The sequence below is a fragment of the Gopherus flavomarginatus genome, chromosome 23 (assembly GCF_025201925.1).
Source record: "Gopherus flavomarginatus isolate rGopFla2 chromosome 23, rGopFla2.mat.asm, whole genome shotgun sequence".
NCBI lineage: Eukaryota > Metazoa > Chordata > Testudines > Testudinidae > Gopherus > Gopherus flavomarginatus.
The window spans coordinates 825,709-849,716 of NC_066639.1; the positions used below are offsets into that span (position 1 = coordinate 825,709).

The 24,008-nt window shown below is 48.3% G+C and overlaps 2 protein-coding genes across 50 annotated transcripts in view; one reads left to right on the forward strand and one right to left on the reverse strand.

Moving 5' to 3' along the window:
* LOC127039342 (zinc finger protein 501-like) overlaps positions 1–24,008 on the forward strand; it is a 259,420-nt gene that overhangs the window by 188,677 nt on the left and 46,735 nt on the right. The window lies entirely within an intron of this gene.
* Positions 7,227–24,008, reverse strand: part of LOC127039340 (zinc finger protein 135-like) — a 154,088-nt gene continuing 137,306 nt past the window's right edge. For 3 of the 11 annotated variants that reach the window (XM_050932807.1, XM_050932814.1, XM_050932816.1), the window contains 4 exons: positions 17,071–17,153; positions 14,841–14,967; positions 9,214–9,330; positions 7,227–8,824 (listed from right to left, as the gene is read on the reverse strand). In XM_050932807.1, the coding sequence (XP_050788764.1) occupies positions 7,470–8,824; positions 9,214–9,330; positions 14,841–14,967; positions 17,071–17,153 (1,682 nt within the window). In that variant the 3' untranslated portion in view covers positions 7,227–7,469. Of the gene's footprint in view, positions 8,825–9,213; positions 9,331–14,840; positions 14,968–17,070; positions 17,154–21,928; positions 22,290–24,008 lie in introns of those variants that run through there. The other 8 variants (XM_050932815.1, XM_050932818.1, XM_050932813.1 and 5 more) reach the window with 6 other exon arrangements.

Here is a 24,008-nt window from a genome sequence, read left to right on the forward strand (position 1 = left end):
CCTTCTGGTCATCGATTAACCAGCTGTGGTTTTTTTCCCCAGAGTTTGCAGCCTTGAGACCCTGTCAGACACGCTTCTGAGGGCACCGCCTGCTCTTCTAGAATGCACTTATCAGCAACTTCGACACAATTCTTATCAGGAAGGAGGCGGGGTCAAGCTGCCCTTTCTGCATGCATCTGACGAAGTGGGTATTCACCCACGAAAGCTCATGCTCCAAATCGTCTGTTAGTCTATAAGGTGCCACAGGACTCTTTGCTGCTGCCCTTTCTGTGGCACCCAAAACCCCCCCTCCCCTCCTGCCTTGGTTAAGCCGAAGCTGCTGCATGGCCATTTTACTGCCTGCTGACTGGGCTGCTTTTAGCAATAAGCAATGGTGGTTTCAGGCACTTTACTGGTTTGCCAAAATCTCCCTGTACAGCATCAGTCTCCACTGCAGAGGGTGTGAGGGACCTTCCAACACTGAACCATTCTTTTTAGGTGGCAAATCTGCGGAAATGTTCCAGATTGGGTTGTCTATAGAGGAGGTTTTGGAACAACGTGATGATTTAAATATTAATAAGTCAGCTGGGTTCCATGGTAGTCACTCAATAGTGCTGAAGGAACCTGAATATGAAAAGTGCACAACTACTGACGGCAGTATGTAACCTACCACTGAAATCAGCCACTGTACAAGACGACTGGAGATAGCTAACATCATATTGATTGTTTTAAAGGGCTCCAGAGGCAATCCTGGCAGTTAGAGGCTGATCCACCTAAAATCAGTACCAGGCGCATTGGTTGAAAACCATAATAAATGAGAGAACGATGACACACAGATGAAAACGATTTGTTCGGTAAGCGTTAACGTGGTTTTTGTAAAGAGAAATCACACCTCACCAATCTATTAGAATTCTCTGAGTGGCTCAACACACGTGGATGGGGGGATCCAGTGTACTTGGAATTTCAGAAAGATTTTGACAAGATCCCCACCAAAGACTCTTTAGTAAAGTAAGCAGTCCTAGCATAAGGTACTCCTGAGTGAGTTATGCACAGGAAAAAAAATTGCACGCAATTTTTAAAAATTCTGCAAAATTCTGCAAAGTTTATTTGTCAATAAATAAATGTGGCACCAGCATGGCGGTGGGGAGCACAGGTCACTGGCTGCATTGAGGTGGGAGAGCGGCCTGAAGCCCCCACATCCCCCAGTACAGAAACTCAGCAGTAGGGCTGCACCTGACCCTGACACAGTGCAAGGGCTGGGCCTGCCCCAGAAACACCCCGGGGCCCTGCCCCCCTGTGCCAGGTGCACCAGGTGTGGCCAGGCAGGCTCATCCCAACAGGATCCAAGTGTGGAGGAGTTTAGTGTGGGGAGATGCAGGTGTGGAGTGAGAGGTTCCTGTGTGGGGCAGGCTGGGGGCAGGTGGCTCAGTGGGAGATCTGGATGCATAGGGGCTTGTTGAGGTGGGGAGAGGATTCTGGGTGCCAGAGCAATGGGATTCTGCAGGGGATCCAGGTGATGGTGGTTGGGCTCAGCGGTGGGCTCTGGGTGTGGGGAGATGGGGCTTGACAAGGGGGGGCTGGTTGTGGGGGCTGGGGAGGGTCCAGGTGCTGGGGGAGTGGGGCTTGATGGGGTGGGGATCTAGGTGCAGCTGGTTGGGGCTCAGTGGGGTGGGAGGCTTGTAGGTGGGGTCCAGGTGTAAGGGGATGGGGCTTGTCTGGGTGAAGGTTTGATGGGGGAGCCCCAGCTGCTGCCAGGGGGACACCACATACCAGGCCCCCCACTTCCCCCTGCGATTCCCCTATTCCCTTATCTTCTCCATCCTCCTCCCTTCACTCCCACATGCCTCTCCCCCTGCCCTATTCCATGCAGAATCCCCCCAGGAGTAACAAGAGAGATGGGTCAGTAACTGGTTAAAAGACAGGAAACAGAGGGTAGGAATCAGTGGTCAGTTTTCACAGTAGAGAGAGGTAAAGAGCGGGGTCCCCAGGGATCTGTACTGGGCCTACTCTTGTTCAACATATTCATAAATGAGCTGGAAACAGTGAGGTGACAAAGTTTGCAGATGATGCAAAGTTACCCAAGATAGTTAAATCCAAAGCAGACTGTAAAGAGGTACAAAGGGTTCTAAAAAATGGGGTGATTGAATTTCATCTACCATGTTGTTGCCTGGGCTTCATAAATGCAAAGTAATGCAGATTAGACAACATAATCCCAACTCTACGTATCAAACGATGGTGTGTAAATTAGCTGTTACCACTCGAGAAAGAGATCTTGGTGTCATTGCTGATGGCTGTCTGAAAACATCCACTCAATGTGCCATGACAGTCAAAAAAGCTGACAAAATGCTAGGAACCATTCATGCAGTGGTAGGTAATAAGGCAGAAAATATCATAATGCCACTAGATAAATCCATGCTGTGCCCCACCCTAAGTACTGCATGCATTTCTGGTCACCCCATCTCAAAAAGGGATATATTAGAATTGGAAAAGGTGCGGAGAAGGACAACAAAAATGATGTGTGTTATGGAGCAGCATCCCTATGAGGAGAGATGAAACAGTCTGGGTGGGTTCAGCTTGGAAAAGAGACAACTAAGGGGGGGATATAAAATCATGATAGGTAAGTTCATGGAGAATAGGTCCATCAATGGCTTTGCCAAGATGGTCAGAGATGCAACCCCATGCTCTGGGTGTCCCTAAGCCTCTGACTGCGATGTGCTGTGAGTACCTGTATCTTCTTCTGTTCATTCCCTCTGAAGCAGCTGGGCTTGGCTACTAGCAGAAGACAGGATACTGCACCAGATGGGACCACTGTTCTGACCCAGTGTGGCCGTTCTTCTGTTTTTATCAGGTTGGCTTTTGCTGATCTGAAGTTCCGAGTTGTACGGTTATTCCCTTGGTTAACACTGCTCCCCGAAACGGGCAGTGTGCACTGTACACCAGCTGAGCTACGTGTCGTAATCAGAACCAGAGTCTGAGCCGCAGATGTGTGCAGGGAAATGTTATCAGAGCAAGGTGCTTTTGGTCAAAAGCTTGTTTCAGGAGGGCTCTAGCTCAGGAATCTCTGGAGCAATTAGCCTCATCTTCAGACCACTAACCCTGCCCTGCACCCACATGCTGAGCAGTGTGTCTCAGGACAATGCGAGGAAGCATGTAAATTGTAGAGAAATTAGAATAGTTGGCCTTTAAACAGCTGACAGGCTTTTTCAAGTACAGGGAGATTAGTGAAAGCTGCATAGCCTGTCAACATGTTTCATTCCTCAGAAGGGATCAGTCCTGGGATCCTCGTCTCTCTTAGGTGGCTTACATAATATAAGAACATAAAACTGGCTATACTGTGTACCATCTAACCCAGTGTGCTGCCTGAGTGACCAGTGCCAGAGGCGTCAGAGGGAGTGAACAGAACACACCTCCACTGAGCTCTCCAGGCAAAGCAGGTGTGAACCACTCCTTCGATACAGATGTGTCCCAATCCAGCTGAATTGAGGCAGACTTTGGGCCCATGTCAGTTTGGAAAAGGCCCGCTTAACCCAGCAGGTTTCTCAAAGTATCCATTGTTGTGAACCGCATGAAGTATGCATATGCGAACCCCAACAATATCAAAACTGAAAAAAACACAAGGCCAGTTCTGGAGAGGATTCCAGAGCCAGACCTGAGGGTTAAACAGCTGTGCTCTAACAGCTGGCCTCCTCAGCACCCATAAAAATAACTGGCTGCAAAAACAGAACAAAAACAAAATTAAAAAAACAAAACCAACCAACCAACCCAGAAAAGCTACCATCATGCATCCATCTCCTGCCCAACGTGACATCTTTGCTTTGCAAACAAGAGAAGCTGTGACTGTTATACCAATTTAATAAAAAGTTACACATCTTGGCTCAAATAACTTTCCTCTTAACAAGATTTATTTTAAAGCTTATCAAAATAAATTCCATTTGAAATAGAAATAATTACAGTCCACACTGGGTCTCTAGTCTCACACATGCTACTTCTCTCACATATTCCCCCACTCTAATACCTTTGGAGTGAGGGTTTAATTTCAGGATTAGCCTCCATTTCCTGTATAGTAGGAAGGGGCAAGAAGAGAAGAAGAAAACTTTGAGGTTTATAATATAATTCAGGTTATCACATAATCAGTCTCTTATTTTACACTAATTTACTTCATGTTTAATTCCATTTTCACTGGTAAAAATTTAAGATGACAAAATATAAATCTATAGGGCTGTTTCCACCCAGTGAGCTTTGTGTGAAGTCACATTCTACAATAACCTAGGAGCCTTCCATTTCTGAGAGTTCATTTCTCTCTGGGGCTTCTCCCAGAAGTGTGGGTGAAAGGGGTCTCACACAACGTGGGAAGGCTGCATCATGAGAAAAACCATCTGTGCTCTATTTTCACACTTTCTAATCTTTCAAAGTAGCAGCAGGAGGAGAAGTGATACAAATGCATTAGACTTAATAGCAAATCGAAGAGACCAAACCACAGACTCTGGCCTCAGCATTCGTGTATCCTGCAGTCTGAACTTGGAATCGGATACATTCCCTCATTGGCTACCATTGTTTGCCCAGCATGGAAGTGCTTCTTGTCCAACAAGGCAGCCAGATTGGGACCCATAGGCATGGAATGGCTCTGAAGGAAGCTCCTCCACTCCTGTCTGTTTCTGGCAAGTCTTTCGATGGTTTCCAAGCTGTGCCCCAGGTTTTTCAGCTCGACTTCCACAGCTCTTTGACATGTTTATGGGCAGCTTCGTTTTCGCTTGCCTTCAGGTGTCCATCTTACTGCTGTTCTGGACAATCTATCTCCAGCGCCTCCTGGCAATGATGGTGTGCAGATCCTCTTGGCTGCACTGTATCAACAGATCTTGGTTTGAGATTGTTCTGGGCCAAAAGATGCGCAGGATTTTTCTGAGGCAGGTTGTATGGAAGGCAGACAGTTTGGACATGTCAGACTTCCTCATTCCCCTGCATTTGGCACTATACAGTCATATTGAAAATACTCAGCTCTGTTAAATCTTGAGTTTGGTTTTGGTGTTGTATTTTGATGATTTCCAGATTGTATTTAAGCTCCTGAAGGTGTTCCTGGCTTTACTGATTTTGTTCTGGATGTCCTGGCTTGTTCCACCGTCCTGGCTGATGGTGCTACCCAAGTATGTGAATCCTTCTATGTTGGTGGGAACATAATCGTCTATCTGTACTGGTGATGCTGAGGCATTTAAAGGTCATGGGATCCATCTTATTGTGGTTGATTTTCAGTCTAATTTCCTGGCTGAAGGTGTCGAGTCCATTTGTTTTTTCTTGTATATGGTGTTGGGTATGTGATAGGAGAGTGAGATCATCTGCCAAGTCCAGATCTTCAAGGGATGAGAAGGGTGTCCATTTAATGCCTCTTGGCATGTCTTCTGTTGTACGCCGCATTACCCAGCCGATGGCAACACTGAAGAGTATTTCAGACACGACACACCTGACATACTCCTGTTTTGACTTTGAAACTGCGCTCACTCTGATCAACACCGCATGTGAAGTTGAAATAGTGAGGTATAACTCCCCCAAATATGCCCATTTCTTTCTTTAATCTGGTGGCACAGATTTTAATTAGGGACTAAATTCAGGTGTGGCTTAGAATCCCTGTAAAACACCAAATGTCAGGTCTCTATTAAAAACAGGTCTCTTTCTGCAGCTATATCACATTCAACATGGATTTCATTTCCTACACATTTGCAGCATCTCCTGGGGTGAGCTGAAGAGAAATGTCACTTTCATTTTGCCATCCCTACCTAGCTAGGGATTGCATTTCCCAAATAGGCTACATGCACCTGATTAGGAAGGAGATATATTCAGGAGCGACCTCCTGCAGGGCCTGGGCCACAACTGCTTTGGGAGCCCAATGCATGGGTATTTTGCTTAGTTCCAAGTCATTTACTAGGGAATCCTCTTCTCAGCCCTTTAGACAAAATACTGACCTAACCAACTGAGCAACAGGGGGATCATATGCATTTGTTTCCACAGTTTGTGCTTTGGTGTTCTTCACCATTTCAGAATGGAAAGTAAAAGTGCTACCGTCTCCTTGGTAGCACACCCAACAGATTGGAATATTCTCTCCTGATAATCTAACTGCATTTGAACTTCCCCCGGGGCATCATGGAGGGGAGGGGGAAAGAAAAAAATATCATAAGAAATTACTGTTTTAGCAAATGGTCCCTCGTCTCAAAGTCCCAAAGAAATCTGAGTGACATGCTGCCAAATAAAACTAATATGCAACTATGTAACCAAATGGTGTTCAGGAAAGCGAGAAACCGGGAATTCTGTGCTACACATGAATTCTGCACGTGTGCAGTGGCTCAGAATTCCTCCAGGTGTAATTAAGACACTTTCAGTTTCATATAAAATGAAATTCCAGAGCAGGTTACAACTAATGACTCAAAATAGGAACAGAATCTTGCCCTGCATTCTCCTCCAATGTATTCAAACCTGCTTCACGCAGCATCACCTTATTACAAGACATTTCCCATCATCATAACAGGGGAAAACAGCCATCCTTCCCGCCTGTAAACAAAACTCCCAGAGCAGCAGGAAAAAGGGCAGAAGCAGCTTTGCCAATAGATAAAAAACAGGACTTGAAACACAGAATGAATACCCTGTGTTTGGGATCCATTCAGATTTCCCCTCCGACTCTGTGACACTTGAATCCCCAGCCCCAACAAGACTGATTGAGAATCAAAGTGTAGTACCTAGCACAGAGAGCAGAGAACACCGCATCACGTGGATTGGGAGGTGGGAAGATAGCGTGTGGATAGGATAAACTCATTGCGGTTGACACAGAAGCTAAAGCTGCTGGGCTGAGGGGGAATAGTCATGGTGGGGAAGAATCAGGGAATCCCGTTCCTGCTCTTTGTATAGTTCAATATATTTCAACCGAGGAAAATGGTAGAAGAGATATCTGCTCACCAGCACACCCAAAGCAACATCAGAGCAACTGGGAAGGAGACAATTTGCCCCCAAAGGGAGAAATAAGTGACTAAGAAATGAGGGAACAGTATAACCGTGATGCTCAGGGTTTGTTTAGGTCAGGTCACGGGGGAAGGTAATGCCAACCACTGCACCTGGGCTGCATCTGCTCTACAATTATAATTGTCTTTTTACACCGAGATCACTAACTTGTGCTGCCAACGCCATGTACAGTCCTAGTGGACGTCAGGCACAGGGAGTTTTTGCCTCAGTGTAGCTTGTTGGGATCAAACCTCTCCCCCCGACCTGGAGCTGACGAACATTCCTGGCTGGAGGGACACATGCTCCTACGACTCAAAAGGAAAGCAACTGATAGAAAAGATCACAGGACTGACCCCAAAGAAGGTGAGCCGGAAAAGGCAGAAACAGGCAATCATCTGGGGGAGCTGAGAGACCACAGTGAAGACAGTACAAAAATCAGTATGTAGGGATTAGCAAATATGATTAAAAAAAAAATAATTCTTTGGCTAGTCCTAGTGAAGGGATTGATTCTAGTTCTGTGTCAGGTGGCTCTTCTGATGTCTAGCAAGCGCTGAGCCCTGACTGAAGCGTTTCCCGCACTCGGAGCACGCGTAGGGCGTCTCTCCCGTGTGGATTCGCTGATGTGTGACCAGGGCTGAGCTGTGACTGAAGCTTTTCCCGCACTCCGAGCACATATAAGGTGTCTCTCCCGTGTGGATTCGCCAATGTGTGATAAGGTTTGAGCTCTGATTGAAGCGTTTCCCGCACTCGGAGCACGTGTAGGGCGTCTCCCCCGTGTGGATTCTCCGGTGTCGAATAAGAGCCGAGCTGTGACTGAAGCTTTTCCCGCACTCAGAACATCTGTAGGATGACATGCCAGTGTGGATTCTCTGATGTGTGATAAGGTTTGAACTCCGATTGAAGCTTTTCCCGCACTCGGGGCACGTGTAGGGCGTCTCCCCTGTGTGGATTCGCTGATGCGTGATGAGAGCTGAGCTATAACTGAAGCGTTTCCCGCACTCGGAGCACATGTAGGGGGTCTCTCCAGTGTGGATTCTCTGATGCGTGGTAAGGGCTGAGCGCTGATTGAAGCATTTCCCACACTCCGGGCACATGTAGGGAGTCTCTCCCGTGTGGATTCGCCGATGCCTAATAAGGTTAGCACTCTGACTGAAGCGTTTCCCGCACTCGGCGCACACGTAGGGCATCTCTCCAGTGTGGGTTCTCTGATGTGTGATCAGGGCGGAACTATGGCCAAAGCTTTTCCCGCACTCAGGGCAGGTGTAGGGCGTTTCTCCCGTATGGATTCTCCGATGTCTGATAAGGGCTGAGCTACGATTGAAGCTTTTCCCGCACTCAGAGCACGTGTAGGGCGTCTCCCCCGTGTGGATTCTCTGATGTGTGATAAGGGCAGAACTCTGACTGAAGCTTTTCCCGCACTCCGAACATCCGTAAGGCGTCTCTCCCGTGTGAATTCTCCTGTGTGTGATAAGGTGTGAGCTCTGATTGAAGCTTTTCCCGCACTCAGAACATGTGTAGGGCGTCTCCCCGGTGTGGATTCTCCAATGTGTGATCAGGGCAGAGCTCTGACTGAAGCTTTTCCCACACTCATGGCACGTGTAGCGTGTCTCTTCCAAGTGGATTCTGTCACGGGTTATAAGGGCTGAGTGGCTACTGAAGTTTTTCTCTGGCCTCTGCTGAGTCTCACAGACTTTTGCTTTTTCTGGGAGTGCACAACGCCCAGAAACATTCCCTTTGGATCTCCCTGATAACGTTCCATGTGGTTCTCCTTGCTCAGCGTCATCCTGCTGGGGTTTCTCCTCATTCTCACTCACCATCCCATCACCCGATGGGAGACTGAGAGAATCCAGACAGAGGTCACTCCCTGCACCAGAGAGAAAGGAAATCTCAGAGAGAGGAATGGAAAAAGGGATGAACAAGCCAAAACAATTGTGAAACGAACAAAAATTTGAGCTGAGGAGGTCAAACCTATCAGGAGCTGATTTTCCCCAAACCCTTCCCCAGAGGAGAGAGGAAGGGACCACTTTTGGTCCGCATCTCATCAGAACACTCAGGGAAAAGTGAGATAGGGGAGGAACCTGCTGCCAGTTGTCAGTCAGGGTAGGAGGGAAGCCATGAGTGACATCTGCCATAATGATTCTATTCTGCAGGGAACAATCCTGAACTTGGAGAGCTCACAGGGTCTTTGTAGGGCATCCCGAATGTTTCCTGCATTCCTAAACAGTTGTTGAGTTGGTTTAACCAATTCCTCACCTGTGCAGGCAGCTCTAGGGAGCACTTCTTTATCAGAGGCCTGGAGGTCCGGGACCCACGGCTCTTCCCCTCGTTCCAGCTGCGAGATCACATCAGGTTTGGAAACTGGAAACCCTACTCCAGGCAAAGAAAACAAGGGAGGTCAGTGGAATTTGTGGGATACTTGTCACAAAGAATATTCCATGGTTTTAACCCCAGTTCATTTTTAAGCAGTAACATCCCAAGACAAGCTTCCTTGGCTCAAAGTGGCAGGAGAGTTATTATGATTATAAATCATATTCATTACCTTAGTGCCTCAGGATCAACTAACAGTGGGTCCCCATTGTGCTACGACAAGTGTAAACAGAGAATAGTAGATGGCCCATGTCCTGAAGAGTTTACAATCTAAATAGACAGGACAGACACAGAATGGGGGAAGGGGCAGAACCCAGCAGCAGAGTGAACTATGTGATGGCAGAGTGACAGATCTGATGAACGCAGGCATACATCTTGGGACTACTGTATTTAATGTTATGACTTGGGCCAGAGTTTCTGGAAATTGTCGCTATTACTGCATTTTTCCCCCCAAAATCACTCTTCATTTCTGGAATCACATTTCATATCCAGAATTGCTGGTCAGAGGGTAGGCGGGCACACAGGATCATGCCCCCTCTCCCCCCTGGATTTCTACTTGGAGACACTTGACCCCCCTCCCCAGGGCAGAGGCTGGGGAGTGGCTGCTCTTGAGACTTGCTGGCAATCCACCTCAGCAAGTTTCTGCTGTGACACTGGGCAGTTTTAAAACATAGGCAGGTTTATTAGTCAACCGAACCACAGCATTGGAAAGTCCTTAAATTAGCACCAAGAAGCGAAGAAGACAATATAGTCCATACTGGCCAATGCCCAGCCAGGCTGCTGCAGAAAACGCTTCTGTTTCCTTTCCCTGTGCCTGTCCATTAGTCTTCGCTCCGGCAGAGTTCCCTGTGTCTGCGAGTCCAGTTCTTCCTGCTCCCAAAAACATAACGAGTCCATGGATGCTTCACTCAGCCAAGCGGAGATCCTCCCATGGACAGGTGAGAATTACTCCCTTGTCTCGGTCAGGTATTCCATTGACGTGGGTTGGTCCCAGGTGGTCCTTAATGACTAGAGCCCTCTCAAATTCATGGCTGTGAAAAATGCGTCACAGACCATGAAATCTGGTCTCCCCCGTTAAATCTGGTCTTTTATCCTATCCTATATAGATTTCACAGGGGAGTCCAGCTTTTCTCAAACTGGGAGTCTCAACCAGCAGGGGATTGTGGGAGGGTGGGTGGGGGGAGGTTGCAAGCCTATTGTAAGGATGTGGCAATATTTCCACCTGCACTTCTGCTGGCCACCCAGCTCTGAAGGCAGCGCCGCAGCCAGCAGCAGCACAGAAGTAAAGGCGGCGATACTGTACCATGACACCTTTATTTCAGCCGCTGGTCTCTGGCCACCCAGCTCTGGAGGCAGCTCTTCCACCAGCATCATGGCAGAAGTAAGGATGGCAACACTGCACCTCACTGTACAATAGTCTTATGACCCCGCTTCCCATATCCTCCATGATCCTCTTTTAGGCTGGGACCCCCACAGTTAGAACACTGTGAAATTTTAGATTTAAGTATCTAAAACTGTGAAATTTAAAGTCCTATGACCGTGAAACTGACCAAAACCGACCGTGAATTTGGTAGGGCCCTAATGATCCATTCATATCACCCCATGACAGCTACATGAAAAAACACCTGATGTCTCCTGCTCTTTATAATCATAGCAATACTAACCACAGAGGGAAACTGAGGGGTGTATTTTCATCATAGAAGTATCACCAAAATTTCCCCCCCCCACACACACACACACTGCTCACAGCCGTTGGAGAGAAAGTAAACCACAGGAACTGGACATTAGTCCAGCGAACACAGCGGAGGACAAGCTGCAATCCTCAAACTCTGGTCAGAAAGGAGAGGCATGTGGGTCCTCACACACAGAGAGGGGCTGGCTAGAGGCCTGATACCGGAGAGGGCATCCCTTGAGCAGACCATGGAGGCAGGTGAAATGTGTAGCTACCTCAGGGTCCTGACACACCCATCCCAGATAAGGAGCAGCGGAGAGGTCCTCCAAGCAGGCTAGAGTGACTGCAGGGGAAGCAGCCAATCAGGGTCCGGGAAGGCCCTATAAAAAGCAGCTACAGAGCCAGAAACAGTGCAGTTCCTTGGAGGAGTGTGGCTGGCGGAGGGAACTGCAGTATCTTGGATGGCCCAGGGCTAGTAGAGATCAGGGGAGCAAGGAAGAACTCCTGGCTGGCTACTGGCCCTGAGCTTAGAAAAATCCTCAGCTCAGGGTAAGACATTGGTGAAGGCTTGGACCTGGAGTAATGAGTGGGTGGGCCTGGGTCCCTCCCAAGAGGCCAGCGGGGCAGGGCCTACAATTGGACATCAGTAAATCCCCAGAAGGGCACTGAACTGTCAGGAGGCCTAGCTGAAGACTTGGGCCAAAACAGACGAAGGGAAGACGTCCTGTCAGTATGGCCCAGTGGCAGGTCTGGGACTGGTTTAAAGACCGTGGACACACCGAACTAGGGGGGGCGCTTGTGAGAAGCGGGTGCTGACTCCATTACGTTACCAGAACTGTGACATCGCAAAAGCACATTTTGGGGCATTAGGAAATCTAGTGACTCGGGTGTAATGGGAGGGAGAATTAAACTCCCCCAGTGTGAGGAGAAGGCTGTGGAATTAAGCACTAAAATTCAGGAACAACAGCCTCTAATTCTTCTGGAAAAGGAGAAGGTAAGAAACAAGAACTGGGCCACGCAACCTCAGGAGGGACAGGCTCAGAGATGAAAGGAGCCTGGAGGGAAGACAGCTTGTGGTTGCTGCAGATGGGGAAAGGGGGGACAAGACTCTTTCCAAACTCTTACTCCTGTTGACCCTGACCTGATTTAATGCCCCAGTTTCATGTCTCGTGGGCACTGTTCTGCCAGCCAGAGGTAAAACGGGACAGGCAGAGAATGGTTTACTAGCTTGGAACATGTGTGGAGGGGGCAAGCAGGTGAACATCATAAACGGGTTATTAAGCTTGCTACAGTTAAAGGCCTGTTCTATTAGGCTGAAGCTTTGTGGGAGCAGTTATGCTGAAGTCTGGGATTTAGCTGAATGGGCCTAAGGAGACAATCCCAGCTCAGATATTTCGCACCCTCATTTTGCAAGACTAACAAGTAACTAGAAGCAGGTGCAACGCGCCACAGGATTCTGAAAGAAGGAAGTCTGGGGCAGGCTCTAGCAATTAGGTTGCTATGCAGTATCTCAGCAGTTGGACGCATTCATATATTGGAATTATTAATAAATAAGTGATGTAAATCATGAGTATTTAGGCTTGATGCTTAATTATGGACTTCCCAAAAGCCACGTATAGGCAGGGGAAGCATGGCCATTATTGTAATCAGAGTAAAGAAGCAGATATGGTATATCGCCATCCTATTACCATAAGGAAGGGGATAAAATACCTCACCCAGTTACCACTTTTGCAGGTTTGTCGGGTCCCTGAGACAGTGTAAACTGAAGCAGGGCCTCCCTTCTGATGGGCTTCCTTGCGCCTCGATCTGTGTTTCCAATGGTGTCCATAACTTGTAGGTACGCATTGTGCAAGATAAGTATCAACAGTGCAGGACCCTTTTTACTACACTTACCTTATTCTAATTGTTATGTGTATTGATCCTTGCCTATTATAACTGTCTGTATTAAATAAAATTTGTGCCTGTTACACCAAAATTTCATCTTCAGAATTAACTTTGAGTGGCCATGTACAAGGGCGAGCTGCACCCCAATACGTAGGCATAAAAAATTGTACAGGCTACACTACCGCCCTGTGACATCATCAACAAAGTGCCCATTTGTGCATGGGTAGGGGCCCTGCTATGGGCAGGAGGAATGCAGCAAGGACTCAGAATCGGTGGCCAGGGTCGCTGTGCATAGAGATGGGGAGGTTATATGGGGAGGGGGGTAATGAGTGAGAGAGAGGGAGGTCAAGAGTTAAAATAATAATATTTGGGGGGAGGAGAAATGTATAATGAAGTGAAACTGAACAGAAATAAAACTGGAGTGCAGGCTCTAAACCAACAAGGCTTGGGTAGGGATTCGAGGTTAAAGGTCTGGGATCCCCCACAGCTCTAGATCCCCAAACCTCTCCTCCCTCCCACTGACCCACCCAGCCCACTTCCTGGGTGCCCTTCCTCCACACTCCCCTCCCCTTCGTCCCATTACTCTCAGCCAGCACCACCTCCTGGCACCTTGGGAGATTCTTGTGTTCCCTCCTCGTCTCTCACAACCTCCTCCCTCCCTGCTGCTGCTTAGCTCTAATAATGCACATACCCTCCCCATGTCCTGGCACCCCAGAATTATCTACTCCCCACTTCTCCTCCCCTCCCACAGCTCTGTTCTCCCTTCACATGTGGGGTCCTGAATGCCAACATTATAGGCTCTCCTATCAAAAGAGGAGCTCATCTGACTGTCACACAAGCCATGCAGGAGTCATACACCTATTTACGCAACTTAATTTAGAATTGTACAGACAGTATATTTTCCTCTTACAATGAGGAAAAGGCATGAAAGCTACAGTGATTAATGTATTTTAATGCATCCAGTAAGAATACTTTAAATACAATTTTTAAATGACTGACAGAACCAGAAATGCAAATGTCCAAAAAATTGTACCAGCAGGTGGGAGATAAGGTCAAAAAACGTGGGCAAGGAAACTTGTCAAAACTTGTTTGATTACTCCTGAGGGAATTCTGCATCAGTGCACGTGCACAGAATTCATGGCCCCCGCAGATTTCTTTGCTTACCCGCAGAAAAATGACTATTGATGGGGAAGCAAAGAGAAGCCACAAGAGCGGTCATTTGCCCACTCCCTGGCAGTGCAGACAGGGCAGTTTGGGCACCCAGAGCAGCCGATAAGAGACATAAATCACCGCCTGAGGGTGTGGGGTGGGTAGTCGTGTGTGTGTTTGTGAGAGAGAGAAACTGTCCCTCTTGCTCGCTACTGCAGCATGCTTGGCGTGGAGGGGTAGGGGCTTGGGGCATTTCTGAATTGTTCCCATTGTTCTTAGTGAATTCCCCCAGGAGTATAAAACAGGTGTACAAATGTTAAGGCCCAGGTTGCCAGAGTGGTGTAAAGGAATCTTATTCTAAAGGACAGTGTGGCCTTATAAATTCTTATGGTGCTTTAGTGATTAGAACTGGTCTAAATCTTTGGACTGAAAAAAATTCCTATCAAAACGTGCTCCATGAACTCAGCATATGGCTGCATCCATGTGTCGACTAATCATTACAAGTAATGAGTCAATACGAGCTACATTCCTATTAGACTGAGGGGGGTTGGTGATTTCCTCCCATGCTCCCATTCGCCATCCATTCTATTGTAGTATAAATAAATTACCAAAATAACTGAAACGAGCTGGATTCTATTGCATTATTTTGACCCCAAAAATGCAGAATTATAAAATATTGTGCATAGAATTTAATATTTTGGTGCCAAATTCCCCCAGGAGTAGTGTAAGTAAAGGTATAAAGTTATTGCTGCTCAGGTTCTTTAGAGACCCCACAGCTTCTAATAACCCAGGGGAGAGGACTCCTTACCCAGCAAGACCACCGTCTCGTAGTTCTCCTGCATGACATCCCTGTAGAGGGCTCTCTGAGTGGGGTCTAGCAGAGCCCACTCTTCCCTGGTGAAATACACAGCCACCTCCTCGAAAGTCACCCGCCCCTGAAAGAGCAAGAGTCCAACTCTCAGTACCTGCTGCCCCACTCACAACCCCACTGTTCATGGAACAGCAGCACCAGGGAAATGGAAGCTCCGGGAGGCACATGTTAACAGAGTCCCACCCCACCTTGCCTAGAGCAGCCAGGAGGCATCAGAGGGTAGAAAGAGAGAACCTTTGTGTCTCCCAGCTGACAGATGGAGGCAGGGTCGTCATATTTCTCTCACACCTACAAGCCAGAGCTTGGTACAGGAGATGGAGCCTCCAGCAGTGTCCAGAGACAGCCCCCTGGTAGGAATCCCAACCCCTTCTCAGCAAAACAGATGGAAGAAAGGAGAAGTCAATAGGAAAGTGTATATAAGCCAGAAGGTTGGAAATGTAGCAGACAGGTAAGGGAAGCAAACAGAACTATATAGCCAGCAGAGCCAAGGAAAACCAGAAGGAAGTTTTTCGAAGTATAAGTAAAAAAGAATCCTAACAATGGTATTGGTCCATTATTAGACAGAAATGGCAGAAGTAGCGCACACAAAATATGCCGAAGAGGTAAGTGTTCAGTAAGCATTTCTCTCTTAGATTTTGGGGGAAAAACAGATGTAGTCCTATTATATAATGATGAGGATGACTCTTTCCTTTCCAGTAATAACGCCCGAGGACCTTAAACAGCAGCTACTAAAGTTAGACATGTTTAAATCAGCAGGTCCAGATAACTTGTATCCAAGACTTGTAAAAGACCTGGCGGAGGAGCGTGGTGGACTGTTAATGATGATTTTCATTAGGACTTGGAACTCTGGGGAAATTCCAGAAAATGGGAATAAAGCTAATACTCTGCCAATATTTAAAAAGTGTAAAAGAGGTGACCCAGCTAATTACAAGAGTGTTAGACTGACATCGATACTGGGCAAGAGAACGGAGCAGTGAATATAGATTTAATTAATGAAGAATTAAAGGGGGGTAATATAATTAGTACTAATCAACAAATGTTTAGGGAAAATAGATCCTATCAAACTACCTGGATATCCTTATTGGATGAGGCCAGAAGACTGGTTGATATGTTGCCCTGGATTTGATGGTGACAAATTTGTGTATACCCCAGAATATGATCAAGCTGATTGCAACCCTATTGTATGCATTCAGCCACCAGGAATTAGTGGATTAGAACACAACCTAGTTAAGAGTTAATTTGAAAAACAGGCTTTTAGGGGCAGGGTGAAAACCAGCTGGCATTTTCTGCTAATCAGATTGGGAGGAGGGGAGAGAAAAGTAAATAAGTGGGAATGACGGAAGATATGCGGATGAAAACCTTGAGTGTAGACGCCTCTGGTATTAGAAGTTTATTGAAAGTTATGAGAAGTGATGAGCCAGTAGGGGTCATTATGACCTATGTGTCTTGTAGAAGTCGGCTCTAAGATGTTTAGATAAGAGTGTCCTTTGGAGCAGTCAGCGGGAGCCATCCTTGGAGAGAAATCTTTCCTGTCATGTTTACTCCCTGGCAGGGAGGCGTTTGGCCGGCACTGACCCGTCGCTGATTGCTCAATACCGTCCCAGAATTTAGGCTGGGATGTTCTAAATCTACTGTTTGTCTGTATGTACTTAAATCTAAACACTGCAGCGTTAGACAGGAGCACACTTCCTTGCATTACTCCCTGATCAGACAGAATTGCTCTGCATTTTCTGAAAACCCCCAGGGAACAGCTGAAGCTAAGAGTATTGATTTAATATACTGAGACTTCTGTGAGACACCTGACTTGGTTCAGTACAATATTTTGATTAAAAAAAAAACTAGAATGATACAAAATAAACACAGCATAGTTTAAAAACTGGCTAACTGATAGATTCAGGCTCCAGCACTGGGAATCTGGGAAGTTTTCCCAGCCCTGGCCAAGGGGTTATTTCCTCTTCCACAAAGAGGGGACATTCCACTCCTATTCTTTAAAAGTAGGCCCCAGATTACACAAGTCTCAGCAGGTTTGTCACATCCGGTCCCCTCCCCTTCCCCACCCTAGATAGTTCCTGCCTCCCACCACCTCGAGCAGCTCCCACCCTCCTATACATTTACTGCTTCTCTCCCTCCAAGCAGAACCCAACACCAGCCCCTGACAATGCCTTACCTGAGCCAGCTCCATTGCAGCCATTTCCTTCCCCCTGGGAGGAGGGGATGATCTGGAGTGAAACCTGGATGTTATTCTGTAGCCTGCCAGGGCGAGAAGGGCAATGTGAGAGCATTCAGATGGGGTATTTGTTCATTCCACAAGCCAATTCCCCCCAGGATTTTTCCCTGCTAATGGACATTCTAGGTTCTGCCAATCCCAGAGGCAGCTGCATCTCTGGGTTGTCCCAAGTGGCACCTGCTAACTCTCTTCCCATTTGGGGAATGACTCAGGGCAACAATCTGCCACCCAAGCAAGGACAAACCCTGCAGATAAAATGGGTGAGAAAACGCCCCAAATCTGAGGAGGTTTTAAACAAACATTGGAGCTTTAGAGAGAAAAGGGGACAAAAACCAGTGCAGAAGATAAGAGAAATAGTGAATAAAATGACTCTATCGGGGAGCAACAGCTGCTCAGGCCAGACTCCCCGAACACAATGGAGGCAGCAGCATCCTGCATTTTACCAAGAACTCACACCCTGCACAAACATCCCCTCCCCACTCCCATCTCTTCTCCCTCCGCATCTCCGAATCCCAGAGCTGCTGCCGCCTCTGACACACACAGGCTTCCACTCCTGTTAGTGTTGGGGGGACCTAATCCAGCTCCAGGAGTGAACCCTAATTTCCCCATCAGATGAGGCAGTCTCAGCTGAGAGGGAGGTGATGGGGAGGGGGTACAAAGAGACAAGGAGTGAGACTGAAAGTAGTTGTAGCCATGTTGAGCCCTGGAATAAATTGCCGAGGGAGGTTGTGGAATCTCCATCTCTGGAGATATTTAAGAGTAGGTTAGATAAATGTCTATCAGGGATGGTCTAGACAGTATTTGGTCCTTCCGTGAGGGCAGGGGACTGGACTCGATGACCTCTCGAGGTCCCTTCCAGTCCTAGAGTCTATGAATCCATGTTGGTCCCAGGATATTAAAGAGAAGTAATATTATCTTTTTCAGTTGGTCCTAAAGTAAATTCCCTTACCCACCTTGTATCTCCAAGAGATCTGAAAGTGGCAGGAAACACGGGAAGACAGAGCTCAGGACTGTAAACCAGTTTCAATCCCCTGGAAGAAACATTTCCCATCTGCCCGTGGGTGTGTATGTGTCTTATATGTGTCCCCCATTCCTCTCACAGCAGCAAGAGGAGCCTGCAGCCAGCCCTAGAGGGGCCTTCCCCACCCTGGGATGTGAAAGATCCTAGTGCTGTAGGTTCCATGCTGGCCACAGGAGGTTACTAGTGCTCCCTCCCCAGACTAGCCAGGGATAAGTGGGTTATGGGAATTAGAAGATGAAAATTCATTAAGAATGATGATATTTGTGTGTTTATTATTAAATCCCCAGACACCCACCAATCCCTGTCTTCCTTCAGATGAGCTATAAATATCTATGGGACTCAGCTACTGATCCTGCAGGGAGTTTCTGCCCCTCCCCACTTTCTATAGCAGCGCTTTTAAGAACTGACCAGGGAAACATGGAAATATTTTGAACCAAATTCCAGCAGCCGCTGAGCATGCACAAGTTAAAATGAAACCAAGGCTCCGTCTCTCCAAGGACCTGGCCCCTAGTGCTAAATTATAAACACTCCCCAGAACTCTGAAACGGCCACGTCATAACGGATAGATCTTTATTGATCTATTGACTTCTGGGAATTACCAGTAAAAGGAACAACCCAGTGAAGGTTCCCCTGAGGGAAAGAGCTCATGTGTCTTTACAAATGGGTATAATCTAATCTGGAACTTTATACACTAAAATGCCTTATTCGTAGCCCTATGGCAATTACCTGGTGTCACTACGGGGCAGAGTTAAGGTTGGTGCCTTAGTTGTGAATTTCCATCCCCTGGCATATTGCGATTGCTGTTTGGTAGGCTTTATGTCTAAATTATGTCTAATTTTTATTAATAATTTCAACAGATGATATCAATGTCTATTTTTAAGCCCTTTCTCCAATTTCTGTGTTCAGAGCTGTGAGCAGTTATGGGGGTGGTCAGACAATAATTATGTAATTAAGAGTTGACATTCCAAAAAAGCTAGATCTTTAGAACGGTTCAAACACGAATTGTCAATGTCACATGCAAAATCTACAGTGTAAATATCCATAAATCAAACTTGACTTTCTCCAGCAGCATTTCTGTCATTCTGCCTGTATAAATACTTTTCATGTGTGTGTTTGTGTGTTTGCATGTGCAGTGAAATTGACATTTAGGGAGATTTACTGATAAAAATCCAATCCTTTCAAGCGTACTTTTAAGTAATGAAATACTTCAATTCTTTCACTTCCTGGACTGTAATGCTTGCTCTGAGGATAATTACACCCTCCCTGTGATGTGTTTCACCCTCAGTCACAGAATCACAGAATCATCGTCCCTGACACGTGCTCTCCACCTTAACCCCATCATGACGTAGCTCCTGTCTGGGAGCTCTGCTGAGGCCAGTGGCATTAAGATCAGAAGGTGACACACTGACACATGAGCTCTAGAGACACACGGAGGAGAGTGGAGGATGAGGTAACATGGAGGCTACCAGGGTTGAACAGGGCCCTACAGAGTGTGGGGAGCAAACTCCCTCTCAGACTCTCCTCTCTCCCACCTCCCAGAGTCAGTAACTCTGATAAATCATTCCCTGAAATCTAAATACCCCAAAATGTGAGACAGTATCAGCAAGACCAGAGTCAGCAGATGCTTTAGGGGCTGCAGAGCCAGCCCCCTCGCCTAGATGAGGGGAGTGAAGATCTGCAGTAAAAGCAGGGCTGAGGCCGGGGAAGGGTGTTATAAACAGGTAGATGATTAAGGGTTAATGCCTCTTTTACCTGTAAAGGGTTAAGAAGCTCAGTAAACCTGGCTGACACCTGACCAGAGGACCAATAAAGGGGCAAGATACTTTCAAATCTTGGTGGGGGGAAGTCTTTGTTTGTGCTGTTTGTTTTGGGTGTTGTTCGCTTTTGGGACTAAGAGGGACCAGACGTCAATCCAGGCTCTCCAAATCTTTCTGAATCAGTCTCTCATGTTTCAAACATGTAAGTAACAGCCAGGCAAGGTGTGTTAGTCTTATTTTTGTTCTCTCAACTTGTAAATGTTCCTTTTTGCTGAGAGGATTTTACCTCTGTTTGCTGTAACTTTGAACCTAAAGCTAGAGGGGGTTCCTCTGGGCTATATGAATCTGATTACCCTGTAAAGTATTTTCCATCCTGATTTTACAGAGATGATTTTTACCTTTCTTTTCTTTAATTAAAAGACTTTTTTTTCTTAATACTTGATTGATTTTTCCTTGTTTTTAGATCCAAGGGGATTGGATCTGGACTCACCAGGGATTGGTGGGGGGAAAGGAGGGGGGATAGTTAGTTCTTCCTTGTTTTAAGATCCAAGGGGTTTGGATCTGTGTTCACCAGGGAATTGGTGAAGTCCCTCAAGGCTACCCAGGGAGGGAAAAGTTTTGGGGGGACAGGGTGTGATCCAGACACTGAAAATTCTGGATGGTGGCAGTGATACTAGATCTAAGCTAGTAATTAAGCTTAGAAGTGTCCATGCAGGTCCCCACATCTGTACCCTAAAGTTCAGAGTGGGGAAGGAACCTTGACAGGGGGACACAGCTAATGGGGACTGGGAGCCAAGAGGCCAGAGCCCATGAAGGGCTGGGAGCAGAAGTCCTCAGCACTGCTTAGAGGAACTTCCGATTATTTTCCCCATTTACCATCCTGCCATGTATTTAGAAACTTTTCGTTCCCATTTAAACACACTGGAGCTAAACTGTGTTGATACATTTCCACAGGTAAAAATGGGGGAAACACCCCAAACCTGAGATGTGAACTGGCCATTGGTGAAGTGCAGAGAAAATGGGGCACAATGTGGGGAGGGGAACAGGGAACTTCTCAGGGGTTTCGGGGAAGGGGGGGGTCACCCTGGGTGTTGCTCGTTGCTCTCTAGGGAAAAAGGGGGCAGGACGGGAGAGGATGGGGGGTCCCCAGGGGAGGGGGCAGCGGTAAATCTGAGGAGATCTCAGCCCCCCCTTCTCTCCCTGCTCCTCGGGGATCATCTGCTCTTCTCCTCCCCCGGCCATGTCCGGGCTGCACAGGCATTTTCCACCCGCCCCTTTCCCAGGTCTCCCCGCACAGCTTGGTCTCAACCCCACCCCGGCAGGCCCTGCATTGATACTTTGATAAGGGCAGGGTGAGGGGCACGCGCTTCACCAGATGTTACTGAGGATACTCAGTCAGTTCACGGGAGCATGCCCAGTGCACCCTATGCAGCAAATTAAGCCAGAGCAGTTTTTCCCCACGACACCTCCTCAGTCTCCAGCCCAAGGCCTGGCACCCTCCCACCTCGCAGGGTCCTACAGTCTGGTTCCAGCCCAAGCCCAGACACCTACACTGCAGTTAAACAGCCCCTTTGCCTGAGCCCTGTGAGCCTGAGTCAGCTGGCATGAGCCAGCTGAGGGGGTTTAATGCAGAGCAGAGGTACTCTTGGTGTCTGTTCAGCACCTGTCACAATGGGGACCCTGATCTTGGTCAGTGTCTGTGCAGAGCCCTGCACAACAAGGGCCTGACCTCAGTTGGGAACTCAGCAACTCCCAGCATTACAGGATCCCGGATGTTGTTTGGGGTCCCTGCAGCATCTGGCAAAATGTGCGGACAGGATCTCTGTTAGGGTCTGTGCAGTGCCCAGTAGTGGTGAGGTGTGATCTGGGTCGGGGTCAGTGCAGGGCCAGGCCTGATGGGGACACAGATCTCAGTCAGGGTCTCTGAAGTGCCCAGCACAATGGAGCCAGCAATCTGGGCCGCAGCCTTCGCTGCCTGGCACAAGGGGGGCTGTGATCTTAGTCCAGGTCTCAGTTTTACCTGGCACAACAGTGGGGTCTGATCTCACTTGGGGTCTCTGCGGGGCCCAGCAAAAGAGAGCTAAGTTCCCTCTAATCTGCGCGGCTGTGAAGGGTTCAGGGCTGCAGCGGGGAGAGATGCTTCTCCCAGACCTGCCGTGGCGGGGAGAGGCGGGAAAAGACGCTCTCCCCCAGGCCATAGCTGCTGCAGCCAGGCACAGGTGCCTCTTCGCAGTCCTGGATCTGCCGCAGCAGGGAGAGGTGACAGGAGACGCTCTCCCCCAGTCCTGGAGCTGGCACAGTGGGAAAGGGCACCTTTCCACCCAGCCCCAACCCGGATACTGCTGCAGGGGGAGAGGGCTGGAGGGAGTCTGCACCCCCAGCCGGAGCCCTCATCCCCACCCCCCCATCCCAACCCTCTATCCCGGCCCTTTGTCCCCTCCCACACGCCGAACCCCTCAGCCCTGCCCCAGCCACACACCACCTCCCTATCGAGGCACATAACAAAATTCATTCTGCGCATGCATGGGAAAAACGGGTCTGTGATGTCAGTCGGGGTGGCGACTTGTGTGGCACAATAGGGAGCCTGATCTCGGACCCTGCACCAGGCTGAATGAGGGCCCCAAACTTGGCCAAGGTCTGTGCAGCACCTGGCACACTGGGGGGCCCTGAGCTCAGTCCAGATCAGAGCCATGTTCAGGGCACTAGGATCCCTGACACGATCCATGCCACGTTTGTCACAAGGGGGATCCAGCTCTGGGTTAGGGTCTGGCCAGAGCCTTCCACAATGGGGGGGTCTGTGCCATCTCCAGCACCTCAGGGGCCCTGATCTCTGTCTGGGTTTGTACAGGGAGGGATGGGGGGAGATACAGGGCCTGATCTGGGGGAGGGGGTGGGATTCCAGGCATTGGATTAAGGAAGCCTGAGAGCAGAGGTAACCCTGCCACCTCCAACACGGAGAAAGAATCAGGCAACAGGCTTCCTCCAAAACAGGCGAAGAGGCTGCAATTAAAACTCACCAGGAGGAATTTTTTAAATCGGAGCTGGATAAAAATACAGGAAGTGGTAACATCTGATGTTTGAAATCGGTATTTAGTAATAAAAAGAAAAAGCTGCAAATATGAGGAACTTTAGCATCCTTCTCAGGGGCTGGAGGAAGGAGAGAAAAGTTTGAGGACTTTTCCAGTAGTAGATGACCCAAGGGAAGGGTAAAATTTGAAAGGATTTCAGGTCAATCTTTGATAGCTAGAGAGAAAAGGGCAAAATTCACAAGGATTTTATGTGAATCAATATTCAGGAAACTGAGGAATGAGCAACACCTGAGGAGGTTTGATGTTCTCGAGAGGGGAAAATCTCCCGGGATAAGAAATCAGTCAGACACCTGGGGAGAAAAGCTGGAAGGTTTCCAAGCATTTGAGATCAGTATTTCAGCCGTGAGCAGAAAATGGGGCACAAACTAAATATTTGCCAATATAAGGGAGAAGCGCAACATCGGGGGAGATTTTCTGTCACCATTCGACAGTTCAAGGGAAAAGGGGAGAAATTTGGGGGTGTTATACAGCGATATTCAGTCAACGGCAGAACGGGATGGTTTCCCCTTCCCCCACAGTCACAGGGCCGGGGGGGAGGCCTGGGTGATGGGGGTTTCACAGGGGAAAGGAGGGGGCTGGAGTCCGAAGGTCACTGGCTGTGGGGTCTGGGAATGTGACTAGCAGGTGCTAGGGGGGGAAGTAGCTGGGACAGGGAAGCCTGGGGCTGGGCCGTCTCCATGGGGGACACTTGCTTCTCCCTCCCCTTCCTGGCCCTTCCCACGCCCTGTTGCCAGCAGAGAGGGGCCCCCCCCCAGCCCAGCCCAGAGGTGTCCCTGTCTCAGGGCCCCCCCAGCCTCTGCCCAGTTCAGAAATCACTCGGGGGAACCATTTCCCACCCACACAAGGACAAATCCCTGCAGGTGAAAATGAGGGGAAACACCCCAAACCTGAGATCTGAACTGGCCATTGGCGAAGGGGAGAGAAAATGGGGCACAATGGGGGGAGGGGAACAGGGAACTTCTCAGGGGTTTGAGGGAAGGGGGGGTCACCCTGGGTGTTGCTCGTTGCTCC